This window comes from Microcebus murinus, chromosome 14 (assembly GCF_040939455.1).
Source record: "Microcebus murinus isolate Inina chromosome 14, M.murinus_Inina_mat1.0, whole genome shotgun sequence".
In the NCBI taxonomy this organism is placed as follows: Eukaryota; Metazoa; Chordata; class Mammalia; order Primates; family Cheirogaleidae; genus Microcebus; species Microcebus murinus.
The window spans coordinates 34,839,370-34,850,115 of NC_134117.1; the positions used below are offsets into that span (position 1 = coordinate 34,839,370).

The 10,746-nt window shown below is 43.0% G+C and overlaps 1 protein-coding gene across 2 annotated transcripts; it reads right to left on the reverse strand.

Annotated features, from left to right (window-relative positions):
* Positions 1 to 30: 30 nt before the first annotated feature.
* Positions 31 to 10,306, reverse strand: IFIT3 (interferon induced protein with tetratricopeptide repeats 3). 2 transcript variants are annotated; one of them, XM_012765162.3, is made up of 2 exons: positions 10,176 to 10,306; positions 31 to 2,048 (listed from the first exon to the last, which is right to left on the reverse strand). In XM_012765162.3, the coding sequence occupies exons 1-2, from the start codon at positions 10,178 to 10,180 to the stop codon at positions 608 to 610; spliced, it is 1,446 nt and encodes a 481-aa protein (XP_012620616.1). In that variant the 5' UTR covers positions 10,181 to 10,306; the 3' UTR covers positions 31 to 607. The 2 variants fall into 2 exon arrangements, with proteins under 2 accessions (XP_012620616.1, XP_012620607.1); XM_012765153.3 differs by lacking the exon at positions 10,176 to 10,306 and adding an exon at positions 7,744 to 7,905.
* Positions 10,307 to 10,746: the final 440 nt, after the last annotated feature.

Consider the following 10,746-nt stretch of genomic DNA (forward strand, 5'->3'; position numbering starts at 1 on the left):
TCCCATACACACACCACACAATGACCTCTATTGTGAGTTGAAATTTTTAGATTTATTGTAGCATTGAGATCAAGAATACATAATTTTCAAAGTATCACTATCAAAACATATATATTAAAAAGAGAATACATGTAAATATGTGGCCGAAATCAAAAGAAAGACATAAGGTATATTTCAGGGTTAGTCAAAAGTGAATCTTCCAGGCCCAGCAGGCTGGATGGGAATGAGATGGAACGAGTGAAGGTGGAAGATTTTGTAGTTAGGAGGTTACCACTTACGGCCATTGTCAAGAAGGGCAGAGATGGGGGTTACATGCTGAACTGAGTGCAAACTGAGAACTAATCGGCATCATGTAAGCCTGAAGCACTGTTGCTACCAGCGATTAGTCATGAGACCTGATGATTAGATAACTGTGTGGCTGGAATGAACGGGGGAGACACAACATGAGGAAGCAATACCTCAGAGCGACACACAAGACCACCCCCCTCCGCAACCCCAGGTGGGGGCCTCCTGCCTTCCGACCCTTCTGTTCCTCACAACCACCATCGCAGGCCTTGTGATGCTCTGTTTCTCCCCTCTCTGACTCAGTTCAGGAGTTGGGGAGCCCTCAGGGATGGGGCCCGACTGCACCCTGCCCTGTCTCCTCACCGCCATCCTCAAGCTCAGATGCTTGAAGGAAAAAACTGCCTATGCCGGAAAGGGTGTTCCCGAGCAGGCGGCCCAGTTCTTTCTCATAACATTCAGCTGCTTGCTGCAGATCCCCATTCTGCTTGTGAATTAATCCTTGAAGATACCAAGAATTCGGTGCATTTCGTGGAAGCAGATTTTCAGCTGTGTTCTGTGGCTGGTGTTTCATCTCTTCCTTCTCAGTTGAATTTTTGCTTATGGACAAACCCTCTAAACAATGTTGGACACCAGTGTCTTCAGACTTCCCGTGATTCTCCTGACCATTGCAACGGTGCTGCTCATGGGGTGGTCGCCTCTCAGCGTCGGGGAGCTCCTTGCTGAATGCTATCTGGTAACATTCTTCTGCTTCCAGGAGCTCAGGGAGATCGGAGTATGCGTTCAGAGGATTTAGTCCCTTCTCAAGAGCTTTGTTCGAATAGTCCATAGCACATTGCTTTAGTTCTTCAATCTTCTCTCTATTTCCACTAGCTTCAGATTCTTCTGCATTCTGCAGTTGTCTGACTTTTGCCCTGTAGCAGCATCCAATCTGGTGGCAGAGGTAGCCATTGTTGGGTGCGGAGTCCAACGCCTTCAGAAACAATTCAATAGCTTTGTCTAGGTCACCTTTTCTTCTGTAAAATTTGGCTGCACTGCGAAGGACATCCGTTTGGCCACTAGCCTTTTCCAGGGCCTCTTCGACCAATTGCTCCCCTTCAGCGCCTTTATTCATCTTTTGCAGTTTCAGGGCCAAGAGAACTTTGACATATTGGTTGTCGGGACTGAGCTCAATAGCCTGCTTCAAAGCATCAGCAGAGAACTGTTTCTGTGGCTTAATATCCAGATGGTACATAGCGATGGCCAGTCCAGAGGAGAATTCTGGGTTGTTAGGTTTTTCTTCCAGAGCCTTCTCAAAACACACCTTTGCCCTTTCATTTCTTCCACACTTTAGCCATGTCCACCCTTCTTCACAGTCAAGCTCACAACTCTCAATGCTGTAAGGATTTGAAAACTTCTCGCAGGTTTGTTTCACCTTGTCTACGTAAATCTGAGCTTCAGAGAGCCGGCCCATGTGATAGTACACCCAGGCGTAGTTTCCCCAGGTGACCAGGCTTCTCATTTCGGCCTGGCCAGCGTGCTCTTGCAGGATCAACTCTTCAGCTCGCCGTAAGCATTCCAGGGCCGCTTCGTTCTGGCCTCTGAGGTGCTTTACGTAGGCCAGTAAGTTGTACATGGTAGCTTTGAACTCCGTGTTTAAAAATTCAATCTGGTTACATACTCTGTCTTCCAGATCATCGGAGACACTTTCTTCCTTGAACAAGTTCCAGGTGAAATGGCATTTCAGCTGTGGAAGGATTTTCTCCAGGGAGTTTGTGGCAATGTCACTGTGGAAAAAAATAAGCATGGTCACTGTGATGTGCACTGCTGAGCCTTTGCACCCTGTGATCTTTAATTTTATATGTCAGCTTGACTGGGCCACAGGATGCCCAGATATTTGATTAAACATTATTCCTTGGTGTTTGTGTGTGTGTGAGGATGTTTCTGGAAGAGATTAATATTTGACTTGGTGGACTGAGTAGAGCAAACGGCTCTCCCCTATGTGGGCAGGCCCATTGAGGGCCTGAATAGAACAAAAAGGCAGAGGAAGGGAGAATTCTCTCTCTTCCTGACTGCTTGAACTGGAACATTGGTCTGCATCTGTCCTTGGACTGGAGCTCGGACTAGAACTTTCATCACTGACTCTCCTGGTTCTCAGGCCTTTGGACTTGGACTGGGAACACACCACTGCCTTTCCTGGGTCTCCAACTTGCAGACAACAGATTATGGTACTTCTCAGCCTCCATAATCGCATGAGCCAATTCCTCATAATAAATCTCTTTATGTACAGATGCTCTACAACTTACAGTGAAGTTCCATCTCGATAAACCCATCATAAGTTGAAAATATCATAAGTCACAAATCCATTTAAAACACTTAACCTACCAAACACCATAGCTTAGGCTAAGTTACCTTAAATGTACTCAGAACACTTACATTAGGCTACAGTTGGGCAAAATCACCTATCACAAAGCCTATTTTATAATAAAGTGTTGAATATCTCATGTAATTTACTGAATACTGTACTGAAAGTGAAAAACAGAATGGTTGTATCACTTTTGCAACCATCATAAAATTGAAAAATTGTAAATCAAACCTTTGTAAGTTGGGGAGTGTCTGTACATCCTATTGGGTCTATTTCTCTAATATACATTTGTAAGTCTTGCTAGACAGAGGAGGAGGTACTTTCCTCTTGCTTCCTTGATCCGCTTCTCTATAGCTACAGTTGGTGCAGAAAAGCACAAAGCACACCCCTGTGCTGTGTAAGGATATGCAGGTGGTGAGGGCAGATGCATGAGAGGGGAAGTGGCCGTGGGAGTGTGGGGATCTCTCTTGTCCCGTTCAATTACCACGTCATGTCTCAGTCCTCACATAGTCTGTGCAAGATTCACTTAGCTATGCAATGACCCAGCAGTCCCCAACCTTTTTGGCACCAGGGGCTGGTTTCATGGAAGACAATTTTTCCATGGGGGGTGAGGATGGGGGAAGCTCAGGCAGTGATGTGAATGATGGGGAGTGGCTGGGACTCCCCATCCAAATACAGATGAAGCTTTCCTTGCTCGCAGCTGCTCACCTCCTGCTGTGCAGCCCTGCTCCTAAGTTTCATAGAAGACAATTTTTCCATGGACCGGTATTGGGCCATGGCCCAGGGCTTGGAGACTATAGCAATGACCCTTTAGTAGGCTACTTCTTTTTGTCACTTTGCTAGTTTTAGGGACACTAAAAAAAAATAAAAGGCATTTCATCCCTCTCTGCTTCCAGAAGCCCAGTCTTGTTAGGAGCCATGTGAAGAAATGAAAGCCCAGGGATGTTTGCCATCATGTTCTGTGATTTAGGTCCTTCCCCCTTCATCTTCTCCACCACGTCCCCAGCCTCACAAACAGACCATGGAGGCCGAGCTTGAGTCTGATTGAAGTAGTCTCTCCACCACACACATTCATTCCCCAGAGAGAATGAATTTGTTGCAAGAACCAAACAAAATGGAAAAATTTATATTTTGTGGCTGAAAGATACCAAGGAAGACCACTAGCCTTATTTAGCTGAGTAAGTTGCAAGAGTTTTCAAAGTATGTTCCCACATCTGGATTTGCCTAGGCCTTGAGGTATGTGTTCCTAACTCTGAATTCGTGCTCCTGCTTTCTTACCAGTAGAGTCTGGGCACCATAAGATTGGAAAGAACCTCCAGAAATCATTAAACCCAGTACTGTCCATATTTTTGGATTTCACAGAATATGATTTCAGAAAGAAAGTTATGAACCAAATAGGGCTGCCAATGTATTTGGCAATACAATGACATGGGAAGAAAAGGCATCCAAAAAAGATAATGACCATCTATTCTTTTTATTTATTTATTTATTTATTTATTTTTGAGACAGAGTCTCACTTTGTTGCCCAGGCTAGAGTGAGTGCCATGGCGTCAGCCTGGCTCACAGCAACCTCAATCTCCGGGGCTCAGCGATCCTACTGCCTCAGCCTCCCGAGTAGCTGGGACTACAGGCATGCGCCACCATGCCCGGCTAATTTTTTGTATATATATTTTTAGTTGGTCAATTAATTTCTTTCTATTTTTGGTAGAGATGGGGTCTCGCTCTTGCTCAGGCTGGTTTCGAACTCCTGACCTTGAGCGATCCGCCCGCCTTGGCCTCCCAAAGTGCTAGGATTACAGGCGTGAGCCACCGCGCCCGGCCTGACCATCTATTCTTGCCAACATTTTATTTTAAAAGATAGAAAAGAAAGGAAACATTTGTATTATCACCGAAGAAGGAAAAAGGATATAATCTCAGAATAAAGGGAAGTTTTTTTAATTGATTACATTTGACTCTACAAGGAACCACTGACTTTATTTGCAATTTACTGGCCCACACACTGCTGTTGCAAGTGTTCTGATTTACTTTCTGTCTGACTTTCCAATAATGCTGATCTAAATTATTTTGGCCCAATATTGCATGTAAAATGCTTAAGAGTGACAGATGCAGAATCAACCCAAAGCAATGGGAGTGAGGAGGGGAAGTTGCCATTTATAATCTGGCTATCATCTTTATGTATGTGCCTCTTTCATGGGAGGTCTTTTCCCTTCTCTTGGGCCCTATCCAGACTGTCCAAGAATGTCAACATCTTCACTCACTATTCTAGGATTTTTCAATGTAGCTTCACCTGGGGATTCTAGCTGCCCTGTATGAAGGACTACAGGTCAAAACTCAAGTTAGCAATGATTAAAAAATAAACACTAAGAGTAAAGTTATGAAGATGACCACTTAATATAAGTTAAACCTGCTGATTAGGAATTAGGAAGTTTAGAGGGAGGAAAGAAAGGGTGGGTTTCCAATCAACAGAATGTGTCTGCAGATTTATAGGTGCATATATGTGCATGAAAATAAGAGTTGAACACTGACTCTAAGGATGGATAGGGAGTATCCAGTAGACCTGCAGAATGACAGGTGACTTTAGATGTATTTGCCTTAACAAAACCAGAAACCATCTTGCAGGCTTAATGACACTATCTTTCTCTTTTTGTGGGGAGAGGGGTGGGATTTGACATTTCAATGTGCCAGAGAGATCTTAACAAACTAAACTTTCAGCCCCTAGTGATAAAAATTCTCCCTCCAAGATGAAACGTATTCCTGTCCTGTGTGGTAACGGCTTCAGAGGATATTGATTGCTCAAGACAGTGTAGGGCAAACAGACAAACAACAATATTCCCAGGCCTGTGAATGAGCCTTGAGTATAGAACTCTCAGGGAAATCCCATCCCTACCACCACGTTACCAGTGCCAGAGCTGGCCATGCTAGGACATTTAATGATGACTTTCAACAGCTCATTCAGGAAGATAGCCAACTATGATATCTTTATGGCTTTATGATTATAAAATCTACTGAAAATCGGAATTCAGGTCCCTTGATTTTTCCTAAGCCTTCCTCCTTAATGTCACCAATTTGATGAGGTATTTGATACCTGATCTCTACTTGTAGTACGATTTGGAGCAAAGTATATTGGACTGGATATCCTGAGATCTAAACTCAAATAAAACAAAACAAAACAAAACAAAACAAAACAAAACAAAACAAAACAGCATGAATCCCAGACACAGAGTTCAGGAGGCTTGCATTAAAATACTATTGCCTTTCTTAAAACAAAGACTCTATTTGCCAAAGTTTTCTCACTTACTAATTTATCTCACATGTGCTTTTGAAAATCACTCTACATTCTCCTTATATGTATACATAAATTAGTTAACAATAATTAAACTCAGATATTTAAGGTAATACAAAGAAGTAGATAGGATGATGGCTGCAGTCACTTGATAAAGAATGTCTAGGTTCAGGTGAAAGGTGGGGAGCAGAATGCCGATGCCACCTGGATAGTCTGCATCTAATGGAACACCGTGGGCAGGTGGGATTCCCTCGACCCCAGATAGAAATTTCCCATGGCCTCAGGCTGCAGCCATGATTTGGTGACCAAAGCAGTTAAAGCTAGCACTTCTAGTCCTTAGGAAATTCTTGGGATCAGCCTATTTAGTTGTTCCTCTTTCTCCTGCTCACCTGCCTGGACTATCACAGCCTGTCACTGCCCAGAGACCCCAGGGTAGATGTCACATCTCCTTCCAGGGTCCAGTCAAAGCCATTACTAGAGTGGAACCTTGAAATTTTCAGAAAGAGGCCCTCTTGAAATGTAAGAGTGGGGTTTTGAGGGAAACCTCTGAGGCTGATGTACCACAGATGCTCTGGTAACACTCCAGCCAGCTATGTCAAGGGACAGGCTGAACTACGCTCAGTCAGTTGGTCAGAACAGGCACAATCCAAGGAGCCCATCACTCCAAAAAGTAAGCCAAGGAACTCTCCAGAGCCATGCTCCTTAAACTTTAATATGCATATGGACCCAATCACCTGGGGATCGTGTTAAACTGCAGGTCTGGATTCAGATGGTCTAGGACATGCCTTTCTAACAAACTCCCGAGGGATCTCTGACTCAGACCACACTGAATACCAAGGCTCTAGGAAGACATCACTTTTTGGCAGTGATTCCAATGACCAGTTTCCTATTCCCCAAATACCCTGTACACAGGAAAGCTTTGCTTTATGTTAACATCCTTCCCACCCCTCCCTCTTCCTACCCACCTGGGGCTTTCTTCCTCACAGTTACACACATACAATGCAGGAAGCCTTGTATGCATTTAAGGAAGAGGGGATTTGGAGATGAACATCTCTTCTATAAGCCAAGACTTCTCAAACCTCAGTGTGCCTATGAAGTACTCGCTGTCCTCTTTAAATATGTATTTTTTTCTGGACCTTATTTCTGTTCTATTTAATCAAAATCTCAGCATGCAGGACACAGTAATTTACATTCTAATGGAGCATTCAGGTTGATTGTGGTCCAGCTGTTCTGCAAGACAGTCTAAGAGACTGCAATGCTTTCCCGCTCACAGTTCACGTGGGAGGTCTAGCAGGTCAGTAAGAGGACAACTCAGGTAGACATATCCCCAATTCCGAAAAAGCACATTTCAATATAAAAGTGACCTCACCATGAATTGGAGTTTTGCAGTGCTGAATTAATCCTTAGCATGTTTGCTGAGAAGCAAGCATATTTTTAAAATAACTACAACAAAATCCACAAACCTCTGATTTAGTCTTTTTAAATATAAGAAACAATGGAGGAACCAAGACCATTAGTAACTGTTCTCCAGGCCTCGGCCTGAAAGCATCCGAGCATGTGTTCCCTGGAGGCTCTCTCAATAAGCCCCTGTCACCTGCCCAGCTCCCAGCTCTCACTTTCCTCAAGGTCCTTAGGCTGCCTGACTCTGTAAATCACACAGAACCACAGAAATAAATATGCATGAATTGGCAAGGTAGGTTTATGATTGAATTAGTTCAATACATATTTAATCTCTATGCAAACACTGAAAATAGCACAATCCAGGAAGCTATCTGTAAGAACAAGATGTGTGAGAAATTTCTAATTTCCTATTAGAGAAGCAGAGACCCTTTACCTCATGATGGCTGTTTCCCTGCAATTTGGAAAAGCTGTTTTCCAGGCTGATGTTATGTTCAGCTCCTCTTGATCCCAAGCAAATGCTAAACAGGCTTCTAACCAGGGTGCTACCTTCGGCTCTGAGCTTTTATGAAAGGAGAATGGAAAGTGAAACTGATGGGATGCTATTAGGATGCCTGATCAGGAGAAACTGAAACTGAATGTGTGAGCACTGAGCTCACCCTCCCTGGGAACATGTCCCAGATATCTTTGGAAACTGTGGTTTGAGAGACTGTAAAAAAGCACCGTACAAAGAAAATAGAATTTCAGGACCTTACATATTTAGCGTGTCAAAGGGAAAAGTTAAAACGCTGAAAGCTGACTCATGATAGCATGACTATTTTTCTTTGCCGGTGCAGGACTGTTGCTTTCTGACCTTTGTGTTGGAATGTTATACATTAACCAGACACCCCGGCAATAGAGACCCTTGTGATAGTTACCCCCTTACAATAGAATGTCAGGCAACCCCCTTAGAGTGTAATGAATAGTAGCCAATCAAATTTTGTCTGCATATTAGCCTTTCTATGGAAAATGTAATTCTGTGCAGCTCTGTCTTTGCCTATGTCAGTGGTCCTCATCTTTCCCCACATAGAAGCACTGACCACCATTCTTCACTGTAGCTCTGCTCCCCTGTCCAATGCCATTACACTTTGTGCTGGATTAAACTCTTTCAAATGGATGCTGAGCCTTTTGATTATTTTAGGTTGACAGCCTGAATTAAGAGATTCTGGTGCAGTGAACCTGGGTTGAGCTCAGAAACCTCGTGTTTGGATAAGGACCCTGGAATTCGGTGGCAAGAATCTTTCTCCCACATTTTGAGAAGTGCTGTTCTAGAGATATTTGAAACATCAGTTTTCCCTTTGACCTGTGGGAGTGAATTAAACAGTGAGTCAGACAATCTTGAAAGAGGTGGGTAAAAAACAAAAACAAAGGACATTTGGATTTCAGACATCTCTTTGCGGAGCTCTGGGATATTTCTTGAGTCACATCACTGAACCTCATTTCCTCATCCTTAAAATGCTCTGGGATGAATTTCCTTTTTTCTGCACCCACATTACAGAAACGATGCCCTGGGGGCAGTCACTTTCACTTTCATCTGGTGGCTCCAGACACACCTAAACACAATGCAAGGCCCCCATGCAGGCTGACTACCAAGGTGCTGTGCAGGGCCTGGCTTTTTGGTCAACCTCACTCGTGTAGGAAGAATTAACGTCACTCTTGAGTGGAAACCAATTCTATACAAAAGGGTAACCTGAGGTACTTGGCAGTGAATTCCTCTTACCCAGCCCATCCCCAAATATGACTTTGCAAGTCCTTAGGGTAGATCGCAGGGCAGCCAGTTTCCATTTCCTGCCTCCCTAGCAATCTCCCCCTCAATCCTTCCCCGCTGGCTGGTGTTTTGTGGGAAAGGCATCTTTTTCTCTTAGTTCTCCCTGACATGTTATCCTATGGTAGAACTCTAGTAGGTCTGCATGTATTTGTAAAAAATTAAGTTTACTGAGATTATACTTTATATACTATAAAATGCATTCATTTTTAGTGTGCAGTTTGATGAGTTTTGATAAATGCCTATACCTATGTAACCACAACTAGAATATTCCTATCATCCCAAAAGATTCCTCTGTGAGCTTCCCTACTCAGTCCCCTCCACCTCCAGGCAACAGTGATCTGCTTTCCATCATTAGAAATTAGATCAGTATTAGATCAGAGATTGGGCCATTATGTTTTTGAGGAGAAATTATTTTCTGCTTCTAATCAGCATTCCATGCAGCAATAAAAATAAATGCTAAGCCTTGGGTTTTGTTTTTATATAAGAAATGAAAAAAAATATGCCCAACTGTAAGAATTATTTCTTCTACCTCCCACCTTAAAGCGATCAAACATTTCAGGATAAAATTCTCCTCTATGTGAGTTGGGTTTGCAGCACTGGTTCCATCTTTCACAAGATCTGCTGAAAATAAATGTTTCCTTCTAAAATTACAAGAAAAAAAATCCTGACTTAGTTCTTTCAAATAAAACAACAGCAACAGAAAAGCCCATAAAGAGTAATTCCCTTAGGTCTAGCTTTGAATAAGCAAAGTTTGTGCTTGAGTGGATGTAACACTCTTGTCAAGCCCCCCTCTCTTCCTAGCTAACTAGTTGCACCCAGGGAACAGTTCTAGAAACTTCAGGAGTCTGAGTGTGTACACCAGAAAGAAGCCACAGAAATTATTTAAAAAAAAAATCAAAACAATAAAACCCCAAACAACTGATAAAGGCCCAAACTGGTAAATGCACGTGGAATCCATAAGCAACAGGACGATTGAGGAACTCTCTTGCATTGTAAGAAGCTCCCCAGCTTACGATTTGCATTCCAGAACAAGAGTGGTTATGGGTGCTCATTTCACTGACCTCATGACTGCAGTCCTGCTTCTCTGCTGTTCTGAAAAGCTGGGCACCGGGCTGATTTGCTCTTCAGAAAGCTTTCTGTCTGCTTAAGTAAATGCGAAAAGAACCAAATAAGGGGGAGGAGGTGGGGAATGCATCAGCTGATGTCTTGTCCTCTCCCTGCTTTGAATAATTGCCTTTAGGGAAGGAAAAGGAAACTAGAAAGTGAAATTGACATTAATCATCAAAGGAGGAAAAGGAAACTTAAAGCTTGAGACCAGTGGTGGCTCAGCTACAGTACGTCATCCTTCAAATCCATGACTCTGGAAGTACAGTTTGTGAGAATGTGAAAAAGCACTCCCACCAATCTGATCTTCAGTCTAGGGTAGGGCCCAGTAAACTGCATTTTTTATAAAATCTCTAGGAGATAGTGATACAGAGGTTTGTGAGATCTCATGATATGAGAGACTTCCAAAAATATTTTGTAAAAAAAATAGTTTTGTCCAGTAAATTTACTTGTGGGAGACATACCCAGAAGGAAGGAATGCTACACAGAGAAGCCAAGAAAAATCTAGATAAACAGCCTTGCTGTGTT